This window comes from Mizuhopecten yessoensis, unplaced genomic scaffold (assembly GCF_002113885.1).
Source record: "Mizuhopecten yessoensis strain PY_sf001 unplaced genomic scaffold, ASM211388v2 scaffold10885, whole genome shotgun sequence".
Classification (NCBI taxonomy): Eukaryota; Metazoa; Mollusca; class Bivalvia; order Pectinida; family Pectinidae; genus Mizuhopecten; species Mizuhopecten yessoensis.
The window spans coordinates 478,861-503,005 of NW_018408770.1; the positions used below are offsets into that span (position 1 = coordinate 478,861).

General features: G+C 41.4%; 1 protein-coding gene across 4 annotated transcripts in view; it reads right to left on the reverse strand.

Annotated features, from left to right (window-relative positions):
- LOC110463273 (sodium bicarbonate transporter-like protein 11) overlaps positions 1-24,145 on the reverse strand; it is a 159,737-nt gene that overhangs the window by 101,695 nt on the left and 33,897 nt on the right. The window contains exon 1 of one of the 4 annotated variants that reach the window (XM_021517725.1): positions 51-120. The exons of the other annotated variants lie outside the window; for them this stretch is intronic. Coding sequence (XP_021373400.1) covers positions 51-91 — 41 coding nt within the window. The 5' untranslated portion in view covers positions 92-120. Of the gene's footprint in view, positions 1-50; positions 121-24,145 lie in introns of those variants that run through there. 4 annotated transcript variants of the gene reach the window in all.

A 24,145-nucleotide genomic window follows, 5' to 3' on the forward strand; every position in this document is an offset into this window, starting at 1 on the left:
ATATTCTGGTAGGGACTCCCTGCAGGTACGCCCCTACCCAAACCACCTACATGCTGGTATCACCATCAACGTAGTTCAGGTCAAACTCCATTAGCTTTGTCACATCAAGGTCCCTCTGTAGAACAGCAGTTGGTGATGGCATCATGCACCTGACTCCAAGCCTTGCTAGCAGTCTGACTTACACTTATCCAGTATACTGTACTACAATCTTACAAGCCTCCTCTACTCAACAGAAAACAGTTAAAGGTGGCCCACTGAGTACCATTCATTTCATGAGAGAGGCAGAACACCAATATTCTCACAAACGTCCTTAAATCTGCAATACTTCTACAATGCCAGATTGGTTCTGTTTGATGAAATGATTTGTTAGTATGCTGCTGTTGTAATTGACAGTCATTCAGAAGACAAAATCATTAGATTGCTTCCTATTTAAGGATCCCGTACTACATACTGCCCAATTTGTAACTACGCATTGGAAGCTTTGACATGGATGTACCCTGGCCCAGTATCACTACAGTCATAGCCAAAACAAATGTAAGGGGAGGTAAGTACCCTGGCCCAGTATCATTACAGTTATAGCCAACACAAATGTAAGAGGAGGTAAGTACCCTGGCCCAGTATCATTAGAGTTATTGCCAAAACAAATTTAAGGGGAGGTAAGTACTAAGGGGAGGTAATTATCCTGGCCTTATATCACTATAGTAACATCAAAAACAAATTTAAGGGGATGTAAGTACCCCGGCCCAGCATCATTACAGTTATAGCCAAAACAAATTTAAAGGCAGGTAAGTACCCTTGCCCAGTATCATTACAGTTATAGCCAAAACAAATGTAAGGGCAGGTAAGTACCCCGACCGAGTATCATTACAGTTATAGCCAACACAAATGTAAGGGGAGGTAAGTAACCTGGCCAAGTATCATTGCAGTTAATGCAAAAACAAATTTAAGGGGAGGTAAGTAACCTGGCCAGGTATCATTACAGTTATAGCCAATTAAGGGGAGGTAAGTAACCTGGCCCAGTATCACTACAGTTATAGCCAAAACAAATGTAAGGGCAGGTAAGTACCCTGGCCCAGTATCGTTACAGTTATAGCCAACACAAATGTAAGAGGAGGTAAGTACCCTGGCCCAGTATCATTACAGTTAGAGCCAAAACAAAACTTAAGGGGAGGAAAGTACCCTGGCCCCATATCACTAGAGTTATAGCCAAAACAAATTTAAGGGGAGATAATTATCCTGGCCTTATATCACTATAGTAACAGCACAAACAAATTTAAGGGGATGTAAGTACCCCGGTCCAGGATCATTACAGTTATAGCCAAAACAAATTTAAGGGGAGATAATTATCCTGGCCTTATATCACTATAGTAACATCAAAAACAAATTTAAGGGGATGTAAGTACCCCGGCCCAGTATCATTACCGTTATAGCCAAAACAAATTTAAGGGCAGGTAAGTACCCTGGCCCAGTATCACTACAGTTATAGCAAAAACAAATTTAAGCGGAGGTAAGTAAACGGGCCTAATATCACTACAGTTACAGCAAAAACAAATGTAAGGGGAGCTAAGTACCCTGGCCCAGTATCATTACAGTTATACCCAAAACAAATTTAAGGGGAGGTAAGTACCCAGGCCAAGTATCATTACAGTTACAGCCAAAGCAAAAGTAAGGGGAGGTAAGTACCCTGGCCCAGTATAATTACAGTTATAGCCAACACAAATGTAAGAGGAGGTAAGTACCCTGGCCCAGTTTCATTAGAGTTATTGCCAAAACAAATTTAAGGGGAGGTAAGTAACCTGGCCAAGTATCATTGCAGTTAATGCAAAAACAAATTTAAGGGGAGGTAAGTACCCAGGCCAAGTATCATTACAGTTACAGCCAAAGCAAAATTAAGGGGAGGTAAGTACCCTGGCCCAGTGGCCCCATATCACTAGAGTTATAGCCAAAACAAATTTAAGGGGAGGGAATTATCCTGGCCTTATATCACTATAGTAACAGCAAAAACAAATTTAGGGGGATGTAAGTACCCCGGCCCAGTATCATTACCGTTATAGCCAAAACAAATTTAAGGGCAGGCAAATACCCTGGCCCAGTATCATTACAGTTATACCCAAAACAAATTTAAGGGGAGGTAAGTACTAAGGGGAGGTAATTATCCTGGCCTTATATCACTATAGCAACAGCAAAAACAAATTTAAGGGGATGTAAGTCCCCCGGCCCAGTATCATTACAGTTATAGCCAAAACAACTTTAAGGGCAGGTAAGTACCCTGGCCCAGTATCATTACAGTTAGAGCCAAAACAAAACTTAAGGGGAGGAAAGTACCCTGGCCCCATATCACTAGAGTTATAGCCAACACAAATTTAAGGGGAGCTAAGTAACCTGGCCAGGTATCATTACAGTTATAGCCAATTAAGGGGAGGTAAGTAACCTGGCCCAGTATCACTACAGTTATAGCCAAAACAAATGTAGTACCCTGGCCCAGTATCATTACAGTTAGAGCCAAAACAAAACTTAAGGGGAGGAAAGTACCCTGGCCCCATATCACTAGAGTTATAGCCAACACAAATTTAAGGGGAGCTAAGTAACCTGGCCAGGTATCATTACAGTTATAGCCAATTAAGGGGAGGTAAGTAACCTGGCCCAGTGTCACTACAGTTATAGCCAAAACAAATATAGGGGCAGGTAAGTACCCTGGCCCAGTATCACTACAGTTATAGCCAAAACAAATTTAAGGGGAGGTAATTATCCTGGCCTTATATCACTATAGTAACAGCAAAAACAAATTTAAGGGGATGTAAGTACCCCGGCCCAGTGTCATTACAGTTATAGCCAAAACAAATTTAAGGGCAGGTAAGTACCCTGGCCCAGTATCATTACAGTTATAGCCAAAACAAAACTTAAGGGGAGGTAAGTACCCTGGCCCCATATCACTAGAGTTATAGCCAAAACAAATTTAAGGGGAGGTAAGTAACCTGGCCAGGTATCATTACAGTTATAGCCAAAACAAATTTAAGGGGAGGTAAGTACCCTGGCCCAGTATCACTACAGTTATAGCCAAAACAAATGTAAGGGAAGGTAAGTACTCTGGCCCAGTATCACTACAGTTATAGCCAAAACAAATGCAAGGGGATGTAAGTACCCTGGCCCAGTATCACTACAGTTATAGCCAAAACAAATTCAAGGGCAGGTAAGTACCCTTGCCCAGTATCATTACAGTTATAGCAAAAGCAAAACTTAAGGGGAGGTAAGTACCCTGGCCCAGTATCATTACAGTTATAGCCAAAACAAATGTAAGGGGAGGTAAGTACCCTGGCCCAGTATCACTACAGTCATAGCCAAAACAAATTCAAGGGCAGGTAAGTACCCTGGCCAAGTATCATTACAGTTACAGCCAAAACAAATTTAAGGGGAGGTAAGTACCCTGGCCAAGTATCATTACAGTTATAGCCAAAGCAAATTTAAGGGGAGGAAAGTAACCTGGCCAAGTATCATTACAGTTACAGCCAAAACAAATTTAAGGGGAGGTAAGTACCCTGGCCTAGTATCATTACAGTTATAGCAAAACAAAACTTAAGGGGAGGTAAGTACCCTGGCCCAGTATCACTACAGTTATAGCCAAAACAAATGTAAGGGCAGGTAAGTCCCCCGACCCAGTATCATTACAGTTATAGCCAAAACAGTATCACAACAGCTAGAGCCAAAACAAATGGAAGGGCAGGTAAGTAACCTGGCCAAGTATCATTGCAGCTAATGCAAAAAAAAATTTAAGGGGAGGTAAGTACCCTGGCCCAGTATCAAGTATCATTACAGTTACAGCCAAAGCAAAAGTAAGGGGAGGAAAGTACCCTGGCCCAGTATCACTACAGTTATAGCCAAAACAAATTCAAGGGCAGGTAAGTACCCTGGCCAAGTATCATTACAAGTATCATTACAGATATAGCCAAAACACATTTAAGGGGAGGTAAGTAACCTGGCCAAGTATCATTACAGTTATAGCCAAAACATATTTAAGGGGACGTAAGTACCCTGGTGCAGTATCACTACAGTTATAGCCAAAACAAATTTAAGGAGAGGTAATTACCTTGGCCTAATATCACTACAGTAACAGCAAAAACAAATTTAAGGGGATGTAAGTACCCCGGCCCAGTATCATTACAGTTATAGCCAACACAAATGTAAGGGGAGGTAAGTAACCTGGCCAAGTATCACAACAGTTATAGCCAAAACAAATTTAAGGAGAGGTAATTACCTTGGCCTAATATCACTACAGTAACAGCAAAAACAAATTTAAGGGGATGTAAGTACCCCGGCCCAGTATCATTACAGTTATAGCCAACACAAATGTAAGGGGAGGTAAGTAACCTGGCCAAGTATCATTGCAGCGAATGCAAAAACAAATTAAGGGGAGGTAAGTACCCTGGCCCAGTATCATTAAAGATATAGCCAAAACAAATTTAAGGGGAGGAAAGTAACCTGGCCAAGTATCATTGCAGCTAGTGCAAAAACAAATTAAGGGGAGGTAAGTACCCTGGCCCAGTATCAAGTATCATTACAGTTACAGCCAAAGCAAAAGAAAGGGGAGGTAAGTACCCTGGCCCAGTGTCATTACAGTTATAGCCAAAACAAATTTAAAGGCAGGTAAGGGGAGGTAAGTACCCTGGCCCAGTATCATTACAGATATAGCCAAAACAAATTTAAGGGGAGGTAAGTAACCTGGCCAAGTATCATTGCAGCTAATGCAAAAACAAATTAAGGGGAGGTAAGTACCCTGGCCCAGTATCATTACAGTTATAGCCAAAACACATGTAAGGGGAGGTAAGTCCCCTGGCCCAGTATCACAACAGTTATAGCCAACACAAATTTAAGGGGAGGTAATTACCCTGGTCTAATATCACTACAGTAACAGCAAAAACAAATTTAAGGGGAGGTAAGTACTGGCCAAGTATCATTGCAGCTAATGCGAAAACAAATTAAGGGGAGGTAAGTACCCTGGCCCAGTATCATTACAGTTATAGCCAAAACACATGTAAGGGGAGGTAAGTACCCTGGCCCAGTATCACAACAGTTATAGCCAAAACAAATTTAAGGGGAGGTAATTACCCTGGTCTAATATCACTACAGTAACAGCAAAAACAAATTTAAGGGGATGTAAGTACCCCGGCCCAGTATCATTACAGTTATAGCCAAAACAAATTTAAGGGCAGGTAAGTACCCTTGCCCAGTATCATTACAGTTACAGCCAAAACAAATTTAAGGGGAGGTAAGTACCCTGGCCAAGTATCATTACAGTTACAGCCAAAGCAAAAGTAAGGGGAGGTAGGTACCCTGGCCTAGTATCATTACAGTTATAGCCAAAACAAATGTAAGGGGGGTTAAGTACCCTGGCCATGTATCATTACAGTTATAGCCAAAACAAAACTTAAGGGGAGGTAGGTACCCTGGCCCCGTATCACTAGAGTTATAGCCAAAACAAATTTAAGGGGAGGTAAGTAACCTGGCCAGGTATCATTACAGTTATAGCCAAAACAAATTTAAGGAGAGGTAAGTACCCTGGCCCAGTATCACTACAGTTATAGCCAAAACAAATTCAAGGGCAGGTAAGTACCCTGGCCCAGTATCATTACAGTTACAGCCAAAACAAATTTAAGAGGAGGTAAGTAACCTGGCCAAGTATCATTACAGTTACTGCCAAAACAAATTTAAGGAGAGGTAAGTACCCTGGCCTAGTATCATTAGTTATAGCAAAACAAAACATAAGGGGAGGTAAGTACCCTGGCCCAGTATCACTACAGTTATAGCCAAAACAAATGTAAGGGCAGGTAAGTACCCCGACCCAGTATCATTACAGTTATAGCCAACACAAATGTAAGGGGAGGTAAGTAACCTGGCCAAGTATCATTGCAGTTAATGCAAAAACAAATTTAAGGGGAGGTAAGTAACCTGGCCAAGTATCACAACAGCTAGAGCCAAAACAAATTGAAGGGCAGGTAAGTAACCTGGCCAAGTATAATTACAGTTATAGCCAAAACAAATTTAAGGGGAGGTAAGTACCCAGTCCAAGCATCATTACAGTTACAGCCAAAGCAAAAGTAAGGGGAGGTAAGTACCCTGGCCAAGTATCAATGCAGCTAATGCAAAAACAAATTAAGGGGAGGTAAGTACCCTGGCCCAGTATCACTACAGTTATAGCCAGTATCACTACAGTTATAGCCAAAACAAATATAAGGGAAGGTAAGTACCCTGGCCCAGGATCATTACAGTTATAGCCAAAACAAATTTAAGGGGAGGTAAGCACCCAGTCCAAGCATCATTACAGTTACAGCCAAAGCAAAAGTAAGGGGAGGTAGGTACCCTGGCCAAGTATCAATGCAGCTAAAAAACAAATTTAAGGGGAGGTAAGTAACCCGGCCCAGTATCACTACAGTTATAGCCAAATCAAATATAAGGGAAGGTAAGTACCCTGGCCCAGTATCATTACAGTTATACCCAAAACAAATTTAAGGGGAGGTAAGTACCCTGGCCAAGTATCATTGCAGTTATAGCCAACACAAATGTAAGGGGAGGTAAGTACCCTGGCCAAGTATCATTGCAGCTAATGCAAAAAAAAACTTAAGGGGAGGTAAGTACCCTGGCCCAGTATCATTACAGTTATAGCCAAAACAAATGTAAGGGCAGGTAAGTACCCCGACCCAGTATCATTACAGTTATAGCCAACACAAATGTAAGGGGAGGTAAGTACCCTGGCCAAGTATCATTGCAGTTATAGCCAACACAAATGTAAGGGGAGGTAAGTACCCTGGCCCAGTATCACTACAGTTATACAGCCAAAGCAAAAGTAAGGGGAGGTAAGTACCCTGGCCCAGTATCATTACAGTTATACCCAAAACAAATTTAAGGGGAGGTAAGTACCCTGGCGCAGTATCACTACAGTTATAGCCAAAACAAATGTAAGGGGAGGTAAGTACCCTGGCCAAGTATCATTGCAGCTAATGCAAAAACAAATCCTGGCCCAGTATCACTACAGTTATAGCCAAATCAAATATAAGGGAAGGTAAGTACCCTGGCCCAGGATCATTACAGTTATAGCCAAAACAAATTTAAGGGGGGTTAAGTACCCTGGCCAAGTATCATTACAGTTATAGCCAAAGCAAAACTTCAGGGGAGGTAAGTACCCTGGCCCAGTATCATTACAGTTATCTACAGTTATAGCCAAAACAAATTTAAGGGGACGTAAGTACCCTGGCGCAGTATCACTACAGTTATAGCCAAAACACATGTAAGGGGAGGTAAGTACCCTGGCCCAGTATCATTACAGTTATACCCAAAACAAATTTAAGGGGAGGTAAGTACTGGCCAAGTATCATTGCAGCTAATGCAAAAAAAAACTTAAGGGGAGGTAAGTACCCTGGCCCAGTATCATTACAGTTATAGCCAAAACAAATGTAAGGGGAGGTAAGTACCCTGGCCCAGTATCATTACAGTTATACCCAAAACAAATTTAAGGGGAGGTAAGTACTGGCCAAGTATCATTGCAGCTAATGCAAAAAAAAACTTAAGGGGAGGTAAGTACCCTGGCCCAGTATCACTACAGTTATAGCCAGTATCACTACAGTTATAGCCAAAACAAATTTAAGGGGAGGTAATTACCCTGGCCAAGTATCATTGCAGCTAATGCAAAAACAAATTTTAGGGGAGGTAAGTACCCTGGCCCAGTATCACTACAGTAATAGCCAAAACAAATTTAAGGAGGATTAAGTACCCTGGCCCAGCATCACTACAGTTATAGCCAAAACAAATATAAGGGAAGGTAAGTACCCTGGCCCAGTATCACTACAGTTATAGCCAAAACAAATATAAGGGAAGGTAAGTACCCTGGCCCAGTATCACTACAGTAATAGACAAAACAAATTTAAGGAGGATTAAGTACCCTGGCCCAGTATCACTACAGTTATAGCCAAATCAAATATAAGGGAAGGTAAGTACCCTGGCCCAGTATCATTACAGTTATAGCCAAAACAAATTTAAAGGCAGGTAAGTACCCTTGCCCAGTATCATTACAGTTACAGCCAAAACAAAAGTAAGGGGAGGTAAGTACCCTGGCCAAGTATCATTACAGTGATAGCCAAAACAAATTTAAGGGGAGGTAAGTACCCTAGCCCAGTATCATTACAGTTATAGCCAAACCAAATTTAAGGGGCGGTAAGTACCCTGGCCCAGTATCATTACAGTTATAGCCAAAACAAATGTAAGGGCAAGTAAGTACCCTTGCCCAGTATCATTACAGTTATAGCCAAAACAAATGTAAGGGCAAGTAAGTGCCCTTGCACAGTATCATTACAGTTATAGCCAAAACAACTGTAAGGGGAGGTAAGTACCCTGGCCAAGTATCATTGCAGCTAATGCAAAAACAAATTTAAGGGGAGGTAAGTACCCTGGCCCAGTATCATTACAGTTATAGCCAAAACAACTGTAAGGGGAGGTAAGTACCCTGGCCAAGTATCATTGCAGCTAATGCAAAAACAAATTTAAGGGGAGGTAAGTACCCTGACCCAGTATTACTACAGTTATAGCCAAAACTTTAAGGGGAGGTAAGTATCCTGGCCCAGTATCACTACAGTTATAGCCAAAAAAAGGGGGAGGTAAGTACCCTGGACGGTATCACTACAGTTATAGCCAAAACAAATTTAAGGGGAGGTAAGTACCCTGGCCCAGTATTACTACAGTTATAGCCAAAAAAAAGGTGAGGTAAGTACCCTGGACGGTATCACTACAGTTATAGCCAAAACAAATTTAAGGGGAGGTAAGTACCCTGGCCCAGTATCACTACAGTTATAGCCAAAACAAATTTAAGGATGGAGGTAAGTACCCTGGCCCAGTATCACTACAGTTATACCCAAAACAAATTTAAGGATGGAGGTAAGTACCCTGGCCCATTATCACTACAGTTATAGCCAAAACAAATTTAAGAGGAGAAAAGTACCCTGGCCAAGTATCACTACAGTTATAGCCAAAACAAATTTAAGGGGAGGTAATTACCCTGGCCTAATATCACTACAGTAACAGCAAAAACAAATTTAAGGGGATGTAAGTACCCCGTCCCAGGATCATTACAGTTATAGCCAAAACAAATTTAAAGGCAGGTAAGTACCCTTGCCCAGTATCATTACAGTTTCAGCCAAAACATAGTTAAGGGGAGGTTACTCTATGTTATAGCCAAAACAAATTTAAAGGCAGGTAAGTACCCTTGCCCAGTATCATTACAGTTTCAGCCAAAACATAGTTAAGGGGAGGTTACTCTATGTTCAACAAGAGATCCCAGAGGGATCTTGGCGCCCACCTTTGTACCATCTTCATTAGTTCTTAGTCAGTTCGATCTTTTCCCTTCTTTCCTCTAACCTGTTTGATCGAGTCATGTTAACAGTAAAGTACCTTGAGGTAACTTTTGATCTAAACTTAATACTAATGTGTATGAAAGCCAACCTTCAAAGTGAGTTTGTCATTTCACATATTTACTAGTACAGTACTTAATGTGAAAGAAATAGAATCGTTCATTGCAATATGAGAAAGATCTGTTTAGTTCTTCTTTTATTCCATTTTGTTTTTATGATCAGTCTCAAAATATAACATACACAACGAGGGATCAAGGGGAACCTACATTTAAAATTTGAGAAAGATCCCTCCTGTACTTCCCGAGAAATAGCGATAACAAACTTTCACTATCAAAATCCAAGATGGCTGCCTGTCAGCCATGTTGTTTATACGATCAGTCTCTAAAATTGCCCTGCAGAGCTAGGACCAAGGGGAACCTACGTATAAAATTTGAGAAAGATCCCTCTGATACTTCTTTAGAAATAGCGATAACAAACTTTCACTATCAAAATCCAAGATGGCTGCCTGTCGGCCATGTTGTTTATCCGATCAGTCTCAAAGGTAACCCTGCACAGCTTATGACCAAGGGGAACCTACGTATAAAATTTGAAAAAGATCCCTCTGCTACTACTTGAGAAATAGCGATAACAAACTTTCACTATCAAAATCCAAGATGGCTGCCTGTCGGCCATGTTGTTTATCCGATCAGTCTCAAAAGTTTCCCTGCACAGCTTAGGTCCAATGGGAACCTACATATTAAATTTCAAAAAGATCCCTCTGCTACTTCTTGAGAAATAGCGATAACAAACTTTCACTATCAAAATCCAAGATGGCTGCCTGTCGGCCATGTTGTTTATCTGATCAGTCTCAAAAGTTGCCCTGCACAGCTTAGGACCAAGGGGAACCTACATGTAAAATTTGAGAAAGATTCCTCCCGTACTGCTTGAGAAATAGCGATAACAAACTTTCACTATCAAAATCCAAGATGGCTGCCTTTGGGCCATGTTGTTTATCCGATCAGTCTCAAAAGTTTTCCTGCACAGCTTAGGACCAAGGGGAACCCACGTATAAAATTTGAAAAAGATCCCTCTGCTACTTCTTGAGGAATAGAGATAACAAACTTTCACTATCAAAATCCAAGATGGCTGCCTGTCGGCCATGTTGTTTATCCGATCAGTCTCAAAAGTTTCCCTGCACAGCTTAGGACCAAGGGGAACCTATGTATAAAATTTGAAAAAGATCCCTCTGCTGCTTCTTGAGGAATAGAGATAACAAACTTTCACTATCAAAATCCAAGATGGCTGCCTGTCGGCCATGTTGTTTATCCGATCAGTCTCAAAAGATGCTCTGCACAGCTTAGGACCAAGGGAAACCTACATATAAAATTTGAGAAAGATCCTTTTGGCACTTCTTGAGAAATACCGATAACAAGAATTGTTTAAGGACGGACCTCGGACGGCGGACGACGGACGGGCGACGGACCACTGACGAAGGGTGATTTGAATAGCCCACCATCAGACGAATTTACGCTAAAAATCTACACTGGAACTCTTAAGTGTTTTGGCTTTAGTGGGGCAGGGATTCTTAACTCAGATTTACTCATTCACCCCTGAAGTTTCATAATAAACTATTTCAACCTTTAAATTGGAAGACTTCAAGCTTGTCTTCAGGGGTGAATGAGTTAACCAGGCATCAACAATCTCTATTTTAGTGAGTGGCACAGTATTAAATTATTATTTACCACTAACATACACTACTACAAACAGGAGATTTAACAACCTTCACAACATCTGTTAGTTTTGATTTGTGCAAAAAAAACATTTAAAATAATCAATTTTTTATAAAAATATCAACCTGCATTTCCTATCTTTCCTATTTAATCTAACATTGTAAGAAAACAACAAAACAAAAACAAAAATCAATATTGTTCAAATGAAATATCACACATACAGCTTTGGCATCGAGTTAAAAAGTCAAAATTAGATACATTTTAAGAGGCTTGTTTATAAACAATGTTTATAGATTTCAATTTTAAGGGGTCAAAGGGTCAAATACTATTTAACCTACATTTCCAAAATTCTTATCAGCTTCAACTAAAATCTTTATTTCATTTCAGTAATACTTACCATAACTTTAGTATGCATATACAATGACTACACCCATCTTTGTAGCCCAAAAACAAAAGATTCAAATATCCCTACCTTCCTACCGTGACGTAACCCATATCTCGATGACAGAGCCACAGAGTGATCTCCCTTCCTCAAACCCCCTTTTATGGAGCCTAAAGGCAGCCATGATGAGGAGGCAAGGGGAGAAATACAGGGTGGGACTCCATAAAGTTATGGTAAGTATTACATCATGAAAATTGGTTTCACTTCAAAAACCTCAATTTCATTTCAGTAATAATTACCATAACTTTAGTATGCAGATTCGTCTTACCGTAGTGGAGGCTTTGAATCCAGGCAGACCAGGCTGACGGAACAAACTCGAGACATGCTCAAGGTAGGGAAAAGGTTCAAGGAACCCCACTAATAAAGTCCCGAAAGTAATTAAAAAATGAAAACCTCCCCGTGAAACGAGCAGGTGTACCACCGTGGTGCCTGATAGCATACTATTTAAAATCACTGAATTACTGTGGAGGAACAGCCACAGACTGTGCAACCACCACCGGTCCAAGGGAATACAATCCATCAGAATGAGAGGCCAAGGACCGGAGATAAAAATCCGTGAAGGTAGTCTGTCCGCGCCAGAAAGCTGCGGACATGACCTCCTGAAAGGGGGACCCATTGAGGAGGGCCCATGACGCAGCAAGGGCCCTGATCTCATGCGCCCTCACCTTATACAACGCCCGAACCTGATCATCCGAGTGGTCGTAACCGTACTTGATGACCTGACAGATCCATCTAGACACTGACTGAGAAGAGATATCCTGTTGACCCTGCTTAATGGGCAAAAACAGACGAGATCGAGGACCTCGCCCCCCCCTGGTTTTATCGAGGTAAAACCTAAGCGCCCGACAGGGACAGAGCAACCTATCCCGTTCCTCAGCTCCAACGAAGGCAGTCAAAGACGGAATCTTAATCGGATCGGGCGAGAAGCCAGGAACCTGATTCTTAGCCATAAAGGCAGGATCAGTGAGAAGGGTAACGGCAGAGTAATTCCTGGACCATCGGAGGCAAGAGGGGTGAGAAGACAAGGCATGAATCTCACTCCTCCTTCGACCTGAGGCCAGGGCAACAAGGAATACCACCTTGTAAGTAACAAACTTCAAGGAGGCAGACGCTAAAGGCTCATAAGGTGCCCGCATCAGCGATTCGAGCACCAGTGGCAAATTCCACTGCGGAGCCAACTGCCGGACCCTAGGCCTGTCCAACCCAAACCCCCTAATCAAGGCAGAAAGAGAGGAGGACGAGCCTACCTCCGACCTACCATGAACAGAGAGAACACTAGCAATGGCCGTGCGATAACCAGCGATAGTGCCAGGGGCAAGATTGCGGTCCCTAAACAGCCAAAGAAGGAAGTCCGCAATCACCTGGACAGTAGCCTTGATCGGATCAACCTTCCTGCCGACACACCAATCACAGTAAATCTTCCATCGTGACTGGTAGACGGCAGATGAGGAAGCCCTAATTGATCGAGCGATGCGATCTGACACGTCCCTAGAAAAGCCCGCCTGAGCGAGGCCTCCTGAGATAGCTTCCACGCGTGAAGGTGGAGGATCTCCGGACGAGAGTGCATCGTCCTGGAACGAGGCTGGCGAAGGAGGTTCGCTCTGAGAGGAAGAGCCAGGGGCTCTTCCACCAGAAGCGACAAAAGCTCCGGAAACCAAGGCTGCCTCGGCCACAGGGGCGCTATCAGGAGGAGGGAACACTGATGCTCCCGAAACTTCTGCAGCACCCTGCCCACCATGTTGAAGGGTGGGAATGCATATGCATGCATTCCCTCCCAATCCAGAGACAGAGCGTCCACGGCCCAAGCCCTTGGATCTGGTACCGGAGAGACAAACGTTGGCAACTGATTGTTCAGTGAAGTGGCGAACAGGTCTATGTGAGGCCTGTCCCACACCTGACAAATTCCCACGAAAATCGAGGGATTCAGTTGCCACTCTGTCAAAACCGGCTGGCGGCGCCTGGAAAGAGTATCCGCCAGAACATTCAACCTGCCTGGTAGATGCTTGACACAAATTGTCAACTGCATTTCCTGACATAGAAGCAGAATGCGGATAGCGAGGGCACACAGGGTGTGAGACCTGGTTCCCCCCTGTCTCTCCAGATACGCGACAACCGTAGTGTTGTCCGTAGCCACACAAACCACCTTGGAATGCAGGATCTCCCGAAAAGACTGCAGAGCCAACAGAACAGCCCTCATCTCGAGCACATTGCTGTGCTCCGAGAGCTGTTCCCCAGACCACTCCCCCGACTGGCAACGCCCGTCGAGATAAGCTCCCCACCCTGTCATGGATGCATCCGTGTACAGGGTCATAGTGGGAACTGGCTTGGACAAAGGAACCCCTCGGAGAACATTGTCCTGATGAGTCCACCAGCGTGCGTACTCCTTGACCGACTGGTTCAGAGGAAGCAAGGCTTCCCAATCCCTTGAAGAAGGGACCCAGTTGGCAAGGAGAAACATCTGGAGAGGCCTGATGTGAAGTCTCCCTAAGGGGACCACATCGGCCAGGGCGTTGAGATATCCCAGAAAACTGAGAAACCAACGTACCTGGACTTGAGACCGGCCGATAAAGGTCAGAGCAAAAGCCCTGGCCTTCTCGAACTTCTCCATCGGTGGAAGGGCGATGCCCTGAACCGTATTGAAACGGTTCCCCAGAAAAACAAAATCCTGAGATGGGGAAACCTCCGACTTTTCTCTGGAAGGAATGAAGCCGACCTTGAGTAAGAGTTTCAGAACCAACCGGGTGACCTGTACCAGAGACTCTCTCACTAGGTGGAGCATGAGGGAGTCGTCGAAATAGATGTGAACATCTATTCCTCGAGAGTGCAGGAATCCCACGACCACCTGCAGCAGCTTGGTGAAAACCAAAGGTGCAGTCGTGAGCCCGAACGGCATGGCCCGGAACTGGAAGACCTTTCCGTTGCAAGTAAAACGGAGGTACTTCCGTGCCGACTTCTTGATGGGGATGTGGAAGTAGGCGTCCTTTAGATCTACTGAAGTCGCCCACATTCCCTCTCTCACGGAGGCAATAATACCCCGAGGAGTCTCCATCTTGAAGTGAGGAGAATCTACGTGCTTGTTGAAGGCACTAAGATCTATGATGGGACGCCACGCCCCGGACTTCTTCTGAACCAGAAACATTCTGGATTGCATCCCGACATAGGAACCTCCTCGACCGCGCCCTTGGTAAGCATGGTCCTTACTTCCTCCTGGAGCGCCAGAGCCTTTTCCGGATCCCCCGTTGGAGGAAAAAAGATTGGCTCCGACACTAAGGGCGGATCCCACACTAGCGGAATGCCTAACCCCTCCTTGATCACAGACAAGGCCCATGCGTCTTCCATAATTTCCTTCCACTCTGGAAGGAAAGCAGAAAGACTACCCCCCACAGGAAGATCTGGTCGAGGCAGATCGAGACCTTGCCAGGCAAGAGAACCGTCTGCTGACCCGAAGGACCTAAGCTTGAGCCGGGAGGACTGCAGTCCTCCCGGCCAAACTCGTCGTCTGACACGACCAAGGAGGGAAGAAGGGAGTCGGGAACCCTTCTTCTTACCCCCAGGAGGGTTCTTACCCTTCTTACCCTTCCATTTGTTGCCCTTGAAGAGAGGCTTATACTTGGGCTGCGCAGAGGACTGCGAAGCCAAAGGTTTAGCCTTCTTCTTAGGAGGCGCTGACCCCTACAAGGTACTGGCCTTCCCAGTCTGAATCCTCTTCACCAGAAGTGCAGAGGCAACCAAGTCCTCCTTCAAGTCCTTCTGAACAGAAGGAAGGGCCCCTCCAAAAAGAGTGGACCCTGAGAAGGGGGCAGTCAACAATCTGGAGTGGTAAGGCTCATCGACCGGGCGTTTTTTCAAAACTGAAAACCGCCTAGCCAACAAGACATTGACGAGCGATGACACCTGTAAAGCTGCCAGCGCTCTCAATGCCCCGTTCAGGGCAGAGGTCACTCTGTCCTGGATGTCGGCCTGCTCTGTCTTGGTAATCCGACCCTCAGGCAAGTCGGATACCCTATATAGACAAACCGTCAGGTAGTCTATATAAGACAGAATCTGGATGGAGAGACGCAGCAGTCTCTCCATCTTGTGGTGTTCTTTGGGACCGAACACCACCTGGTCCACCGATTTACCGGGCCAGGCTGCAAGTTCCCTCGATTCCAGCTTAGCTGGTTGAGGGGCAAGCAGGCCATCATGTGTGGCATAGTCAGTGGCGTGCACTTCTGACAAATCGCCAACACTGAGCTGCAACCCAGCATACCCAGGACTACAGGTTGAAGAAGAATTCTTCTCTAAAACCCGAGACTGGGCGGTGGCCAGAGCTGAAGACACAATGGTGCCTTCTGGCAGAGAGCGGTCCGACTGAGCGGACACCCGAGTAGCCACCAAAGAACCCAAAAGGGTGGTGGACTTGGGGACAGATGACGCCGAAGGTGGTGGGCAAACCGGGAAACGTCAGCCCTAAGGCCCCGCATACCGGACAACACATGCTGGGCCTCAACCTCAGTAGCCTCAGGGTCACCCTCATCCTGGAAGTCCTCCTCTGAGGGCAAGCCCTCCTGAGGACCTTCATCAGACGACTCGGAAAGACCAGCGTCTATATCCGAGCAACCAGGTGAAAGATGAACAACATCATCGTCCTCTACCATACCCGCGCCCTCAACGTCCATAGCCTCCACACAATCCAGACCAAAAGCCTCGGGCGGAGGAAATGGGCCAGCCAGAGGGGCCAACCCTAGAGAAGGCTCCCCGTACCGGCGTTTAGGTGCAGTGCGCCTAACGGCCGTGGCTGTAGGTTTAGGCTTAGTAGCCAAAACCCTACCCTTGGACTCAGACACCAACGAGCCTGCCCTAGAGGCAGAAGTCCTAAAGGTCCAACACACCTTCTTAGGACCGGCCGATAAGGCCCCCGAAGTAGCAGAATGTTGGGGGGGGTCGACTTTCTACTTTCCTTCCAGAGTGGAAGGAAATTACGGAAGACGCATGGGCCTTGTCTGTGATCAAGGAGGGGTTAGGCATTCCGCTAGTGTGGGATCCGCCCTTAGCGTCGGAGCCAATCTTTCAAATCATGAAAATTGGTTTTACTTCAAAAACCTGAAATTTATTTCTGATATATTCATCTTTGCTAGCCAAGGATTATGGATATATTGAGAATGATTTTGATCAATAAATCTGAGATTGTTTTAATAGCACTAGCTAACCCTTTCTCTAAAGGTGCATAACTCTTACCTTATATCCTCTAGTTAAATAGGATTGTTGAAACACTTTCTTATTTCAATCATTCTCTAATAGGAGTATTTTCAAAAGGGAGATAATTTATTCAAAGTTTTAGTCTCATATGATCTGGTGTTGCCATTTGAATGAGTTCTCACATGGACAAAAAGATTGATGATAATTGAAAAATGATTAAGACGAAATGAACAAAATATAATCAACAAGTTTACTGAGTGTTTAAAATTCAAAGGGACTAGACGGGATACAATCAACCCTGCATTTCAGATTGTTATTCTATCAATATAACCGACTGGTCTACTGGTCGACAGACGTGTCCTGGCCCAAGTCTGCCATATATAGTTATATCCGTAATCAAGTTATGGGGAGGTTAGTATGTACGAAAATCACGGTGCACTGGGACAGAAATCCTTTATCACAGTATATTTAGGACAGATATCCTTTATCACAGTACATTTAGGACAGAAATACTTTATCACAGTACATTTAGGATAGAAATCCTTTATCACAGTACATTTAGGATAGAAATCCTTTATCACAGTACATTTGGGACAGAAATCCTTTATCACAGTATATTTAGGAAAGAAATCCTTTATCACGGTATATTTAGGACAGAAATCCATTATCACAGTACATTTAGGACAGAAACCCTTCATCACAGTATATTTAGGACAGAAATCCTTTATCACAGTACATTTAGGACAGAAACCCTTCATCACAGTATATTTAGGACAGAAATCCTTTATCACAGTACATTTAGGACAGAAATCCTTTATCACAGTACATTTAGGACAGAAATCCTTTATCACAGTACATTTAGGACAGAAATCCTTTATCACAGTACATTTGGGACAGAAATACTTTATCACAGTACATTTAGGACAGAAATCCTTTGTCACAGTACATTTAGGACAGAAATCCTTTATCACAGTACATTTGGGACAGAAATACTTTATCACAGTACATTTAGGACAGAAATCCTTTGTCACAGTACATTTAGGACAGAAATCCTTTATCACAGTACATTTAGCACTAAAAACAGTTATTATTAGGGGGAAATAAATTGAACCACGGAATTAGATTGTTATCTAAGTCTGTGATTCAACTGTATAACCGACAGCGGACAATCATTACATATCCAGAAGTTCCAACCTAGGGTACCTGGTGCCGATTTCATTATTAGTATTTTTAAAGTTGTCAACATCAGAAACATGCATGGCTGCAAATCCAACGAAAAACCTGCATCATCTTCGAAGAACAAGTTGATACATGACATCTTCCAAGCAGCTGTAGGTTCACATGAAACATTAATATCCTCTTGCGACATTAACTTAGGCATCAACGAGTCTAAAATGGCTATTAGTATTAGCGCCTACTAATGCCGGACCAAACACAGTTCTGATCAGTCTCGGTGGCGGATCAAGGTCCAAAAATAATCGCGACTTAGGTTTTTGAAGATTTTCCTCTTTTTCATATGGGATTTTCTTCTAATATCATGCATCATGTGAACTATGATTTTCTATGACAGCAGTTTGAATATCTATATATGCCTAAGGGTGCAGTTGCCCAAACAAGGAGTCCACTACTTATACTCTAAACAATAGGGGATTAATCCTCTTTTGTTTATATATTAGTAGGGTCTCCAGTCAGGTCAGTGGTGAAGGCTCAACGGACTGTCTAACCTAATCGTATTGTTCTAATGTCACATTGTGGTGATCACCCTGTCCGTTGAGAGAGGATAAAACCATCTGTTGGAATTAGGTATATCTATATGTTACTTGTTATTTCAAAAGTAGAGTCCATTTCATGATAGATAAACCTGTATTTTCACCTGTGGTTTCATGTACACATGATCACCAGGAGTGATTTATTATACCTGTTAAAAAATGTAAATTTCAAAAATTTCAAAGACAGTAAAGCATCCACCTTGGCATCCCGTTATCAGGTGAATAATAACCAATGTTAGCATAAAAGCCTGGCATGTATATATATATCCTTTTTAACAGGTGTTGCCCTTGTACATATGCATGCATACAAATTCACAATAAAAGACAAATAGTCAAATCATAATTCATTTTTATGACAAACTAAATCAATATTTAATTGCCAAAATCCTCGCCTAAACTACATGCACATGAAAAGCATGACACAATCATCAACATTTTAACCAAATACCTACATTTTTACCATTGTTTCAGAGAATTTGTTAACACTCGCTCCGCTCGGCCATCATAAAATATAAATACCCTATGTTATAAAATATAACCTGAAATAACACCGCAAACTCAAGAAAACTATTCTATGCCTTATTCGATCTGTTTGACAATGGAAATAATGTCCGATAAATTCTAGCTTTCTACGCTTGACAGTTAGTGCTTGAACAAGTTTAGTATTACATCTTCAGAAAAAAGAATTTGCCTAGCTCTGCTCGGCAAGGAAATTATAATTGTCACAATCTCTGAATAATGAAGTTCTATATATTGTTTGGTGCCAGAAAGTAGTATACATGTACAACCGACATGACAATTATAATTTATAAGTTTTTTTGAGTCTTCTAAGTTTAAAAGTTCGGGCAACACCCAAAATTAATTCCTGTGCCTTGATAGCTCACCTGGTATTTTTTTAAATTGAAATTTGTTTTAGGAAAGGATACATTTATTAAAACCAGCACTTAAAGCTGACCTAGGTCATTTTAATGAGGAAACCTCATAGCACTCCATTCCAGGTACCTACTGGCAAAATATATTATGACCCTGGGCCTTATGGAACTTGAAAAGAAGATTGTTTAAGTTTTTAACAAATTTGGCCCCTGTGACCTTGAAAGTAGGTCAAGGTCATTTTAATGAGGAAACTTTATAGCACTCCATCCCAGGTACCTACTGGCCAAATATCATAACCCTAGGCCCTTAAGTTTTTCAGAAGAAGTCGCTCAAAGAAAAAGTTGACGGACAGACAGCGGACGCCGCAGTAAAGAATAAGCTTGGGCCATGTGAGCAAATAAAACCTAATGCATGCATTAGCAATTATATAGAGTTTGCTTTTTATTTTGAGTTGTCATCTATTTGATAAATCTCTTTATATTTGCACTTGATGAATTTCCATTTTGATGACTGATGTGGTTGATTAATTGCTTGTCTAAGTGAGATTACCCAACATAATTTTAAAAAAAACATCAATTTTGTCAGAAAAATCCATCATACATGACCCTCATAACACAATGAAGTAAATGCCTGCTTTGAATTATACATTTTAGTTGTATATGGGCTATATGATGGGAGACAAGACAACTTATCTCAACACAATTTCATGTTCTCAAACTTGCGATGGTCCCAGTGGTTTCAATTAGTTGTATAGAATAAGGAACAGTGTTTCAGATCTCTCTTAGTTGTCTAGACATTCAAATTAGCTTATTTTATATAAAATATCATAGGAATTCTTAGTTACATTGTGTAATATTTTAATATAAATGTATGTAATATATGTTATGTTAAAACAGATGTAGTCACAAAAATGTTAACGCATTGAAACTGAAGTCAGGATATAATGACCAGCCTGAAATTTACAAATACATGTTATAAATATTGTAGACTGGCACTCAGAATTAAACTATGGTGCTATAAAATTTTACTATGGCAGGTGATATTTTTCATTAGAGCAGAACGATTTTACTATGGCATAGCACCATTACAGAACAGGTCATTTTGATCCCTGCTAACACTGATAATCTGACTCCATCCTGACACAACCCTTCACAACATCTCTGACAACATCCTACTGACAATATGCAGCTGATGCTATTCCTGACAATATCACTGTTGACATCCCACCTAAATAATTCCTGACAATATCACTGTTGACATCCCACCTAAATTATTCCTGACATGATTTCCGTTGACATCTCACCTAAATAATTCCTGACAATATCACCGTTGACATCCCACCTAAATCATTCCTGACAATTTCACCGCTGACATCCCACCGTCATTATTTACTGGTGATATTCAGTTGAAAATATTCCCCTAAAATATACATTGAAAATATTGAAACTGTCAATATTCCCTTGAAAATATCCTACGGACAATATCACAAATTACAATTTTCCACCTGAGAGATATATCCGTCACAAATACTATCCTCAACTTGAAATATATTTCTTGACAATTATATTTCCCCTTTGACATTAATGTTTCCCTGGACAATATCTATCTCAAATGCTCACTCTGAAAAACAGCATTATAATAACACGTGTGAGTTTCCATACTACAATAACCTGAACTTCTTCTCTCTACGTTGTATAATATAATGCTATACACCAAAGTGACCCCTAATATAAATATGCAAGTATTTACCCGACAGTGTGAGTAAACATTACCTGTAAATAGGGATCGGTGATTGAAGAGATTTATTACGGTATCATGCCTTATCTCTTATGTAAACTCACCTACAGCAAACAAAACACATTTATTGAACGGAGAGGTATAGTTTTAGTAAGAAAGCTGAGTATGCAATATATTTTAAGGAAGTGATTGATTGAAAATGTTATGTACACGACTTCTCATATTACGGTAAAAGTTCTGTATTTGAATTAAATATACCAACTAATTGTAGAATGCGATTTAATAATTATATTTCTAGCATCATAAAAACAAGGTCTTTTTCAATGGAATTAGTCAAACCTACCAATCAAGCTCAATAGTAAGACACAATCTAAGGGTACCATATCTAGTTTTAATTCTAATACTTTGATCTATAAATAGCAATGCTAGGTCTGTGACCGTACCCTTTATAAACGAGATTTGTTTTTTAATAAAAAAATAAATATTTCAATTGAAAATGTGCCATTAATCAGCACCACATTCAGTGGTATCACAGACTTGGATAACCTAATCTAATCTAATTCCGTGGTGGTATCTACTGTATGTAAACATTTTAATTACTTTATTTGATATAACAAGGGCATCCACTTCAATAAGGGTGCTCCCAACTGTAATTCTATGCTGCATCATAAAAGTAAGCTTTTTTCCACTTTGGAATTAATAATTTCCAGAAATTGTCAAGTTCTTTAAGTTAGTAAGACAACCATCACCACATGGTGCTGTGCATCAGTAAATGAAATGAAAACAAAGCTGCACTGCCATGGAATATTATCTGTGGATACAGTGACCACTGCAATCTTTCAGAATGATATACATGTACGTTATCATTTTAAGAGAAATTCTACATAGGGGTGGGGTAGAGAAACCTCCATGTATTTGTCGTGTTGAAAAATATTCAAAGTACATGCTGTGTTGTTTAAGGGAGGATGTGTCTTCATAAAATCATTGCCCATGCCCAGTGCCCTCATTACATCAAATATGGTACATGTACACTATCCTAAATTGTACATATCTTATACCGGTATGTATTTCAGCTTCTTTGTAATATATTTTTATAAAATTCAAATCTGTAGTTATCTACCATAATTCAGAACCAGAAAGCCCTAAGCTTTTAAAAAGGTGAAGTACTTGAATAGTTATGTCATGAAAATCAATGCATCTTACACAACTGTTGAGGCTTTTCTTTCTTTCTGACACCAGCCTGAGGACACCGATCAGCTGATAAACCCAGTGACCCCAAAATCAATAAGGAGCATCCTTGATACAAGAGGCCCATCAGGCCTGTATCACCTACCTATTGCTTTTTTTTTTTTATCTGAACCAGAGAAGAAGCTTAATGTTTCAAGGTGTATATCTAAGATTTCTTATCAACTGAAAGAGCAAAAACAGATCAATGCCTAGTAGGGACAACACTAGGGAGCATTTAAATTGAGTGATGTATGGTCACAATACCTAGCTCTCGTGTAACAGCAAATCAGAAGATAGGTAGGGTGGCCATTTTGGATTTCAAAATTGACCCAATGTTACTGCACTATAGTAGAAGTAAATTTGGACCATTAAGGCCAGGTAAGGTATCTGGACCATTTAAGCTAGGGGAGCCTAAGACAATGTAAACATAGCTGACTTCTCCTCGGTCGAAGTTGTCTTATACTGACTGAAGACATCTTCACTAAGGAGAATTAGAGTGGTCTGATTACCACATACAGATGATCTTCTACCTCAGTGCATACCAGGCCACATTTAAGGGTTAGATGGCTTACCTAAGAATCTAGACTGGCTACCAGTCCTTAAGTTTTTATGAAGAATTTCTCAACTGCATTTTACTACTAGCTTATCTCCCCCTGGTTTAGATCTTAGTCTAGAATCAGACATCCAAGTGATCAACATTTTTTTAAGTTAAACTTTTTTCTTAATGCTTCAATAATTTAGAGACAGTGGCCAGTCTACTAAGAATCATGTACAACATTTTTACCTTATTATAAAATCCAAACAAAACAAGAAAATCAGCCTAATTTTATATGTTTTAGACAACCAATACCATGTCACTTTCAGTTTGATTATTAAGTAGTATGTTGATATGGCAAATCAGTTTCTATTTTTAGTACGGTTATTTGCAAAATTCTCAAAACCAATATCACCACTTATAAATCTTATTTTTCTCCAACAGCCTTTAGTTGTATAAACAGTTAAATTTATGGTGAGGTCAGTGTTTACCAGTGTGTCATAACCAACTTGAACTAGTTATCTATTGGCTTTTTCCCTGTCCATATATTGACTAAGTTAGTATAACAGCAGAGCAAATGCTACAGCAATTGTGCCTCAAACGACTTACTCACAAATATTTTAATCTGTGCAATTAATCTGAAATATTCACTACATATTAATACATTAAAAGCTGGGATGTGACAGATTATAACACTTGTAACTCTCTGTGATAGAGACTTGTGGGATGTGTCTAATTGTAAACTCTCAGACCTGTAGCTTCAATTATCTTTGATGAACATTTCTCCAATTTAAATTTGAGGGTAAAAATGCATGCAACACCTTTTTGTTAACAAATAAAAATGCTCAATGAAATGCAAACTAAATTATTTGTAACTTATCACTTCATAGATATTTAGGATAGCACATTTTAACAAGAGATCCCAGAGGGATCTTGGCGCCCACCTTTGTACTATCTTCATTAGTTCTGTGTCAGTTCGATCTTTTCTCTTCTTTCCTCTAATCTGTTTGATTGAGTCATGTTAACAGTAAATGCACCTTGAGGTAACTTTTGATCTAAACTTAATCCTGATGTGTATGAAAGCCAACCTTCAAAGTGAGTTTGTCATTTCACATATTTACTAGTACAGTACTTAATGTGAAAGAAATAGAATCGATCATTGCAATATGAGAAAGATCTGTTTAGTTCTTCTTTTAATCCATTTTGTTTTTATGATCAGTCTCAAAATATAACATACACAACGAGGGATCAAGGGGAACCTACATTTAAAATTTGAGAAAGAT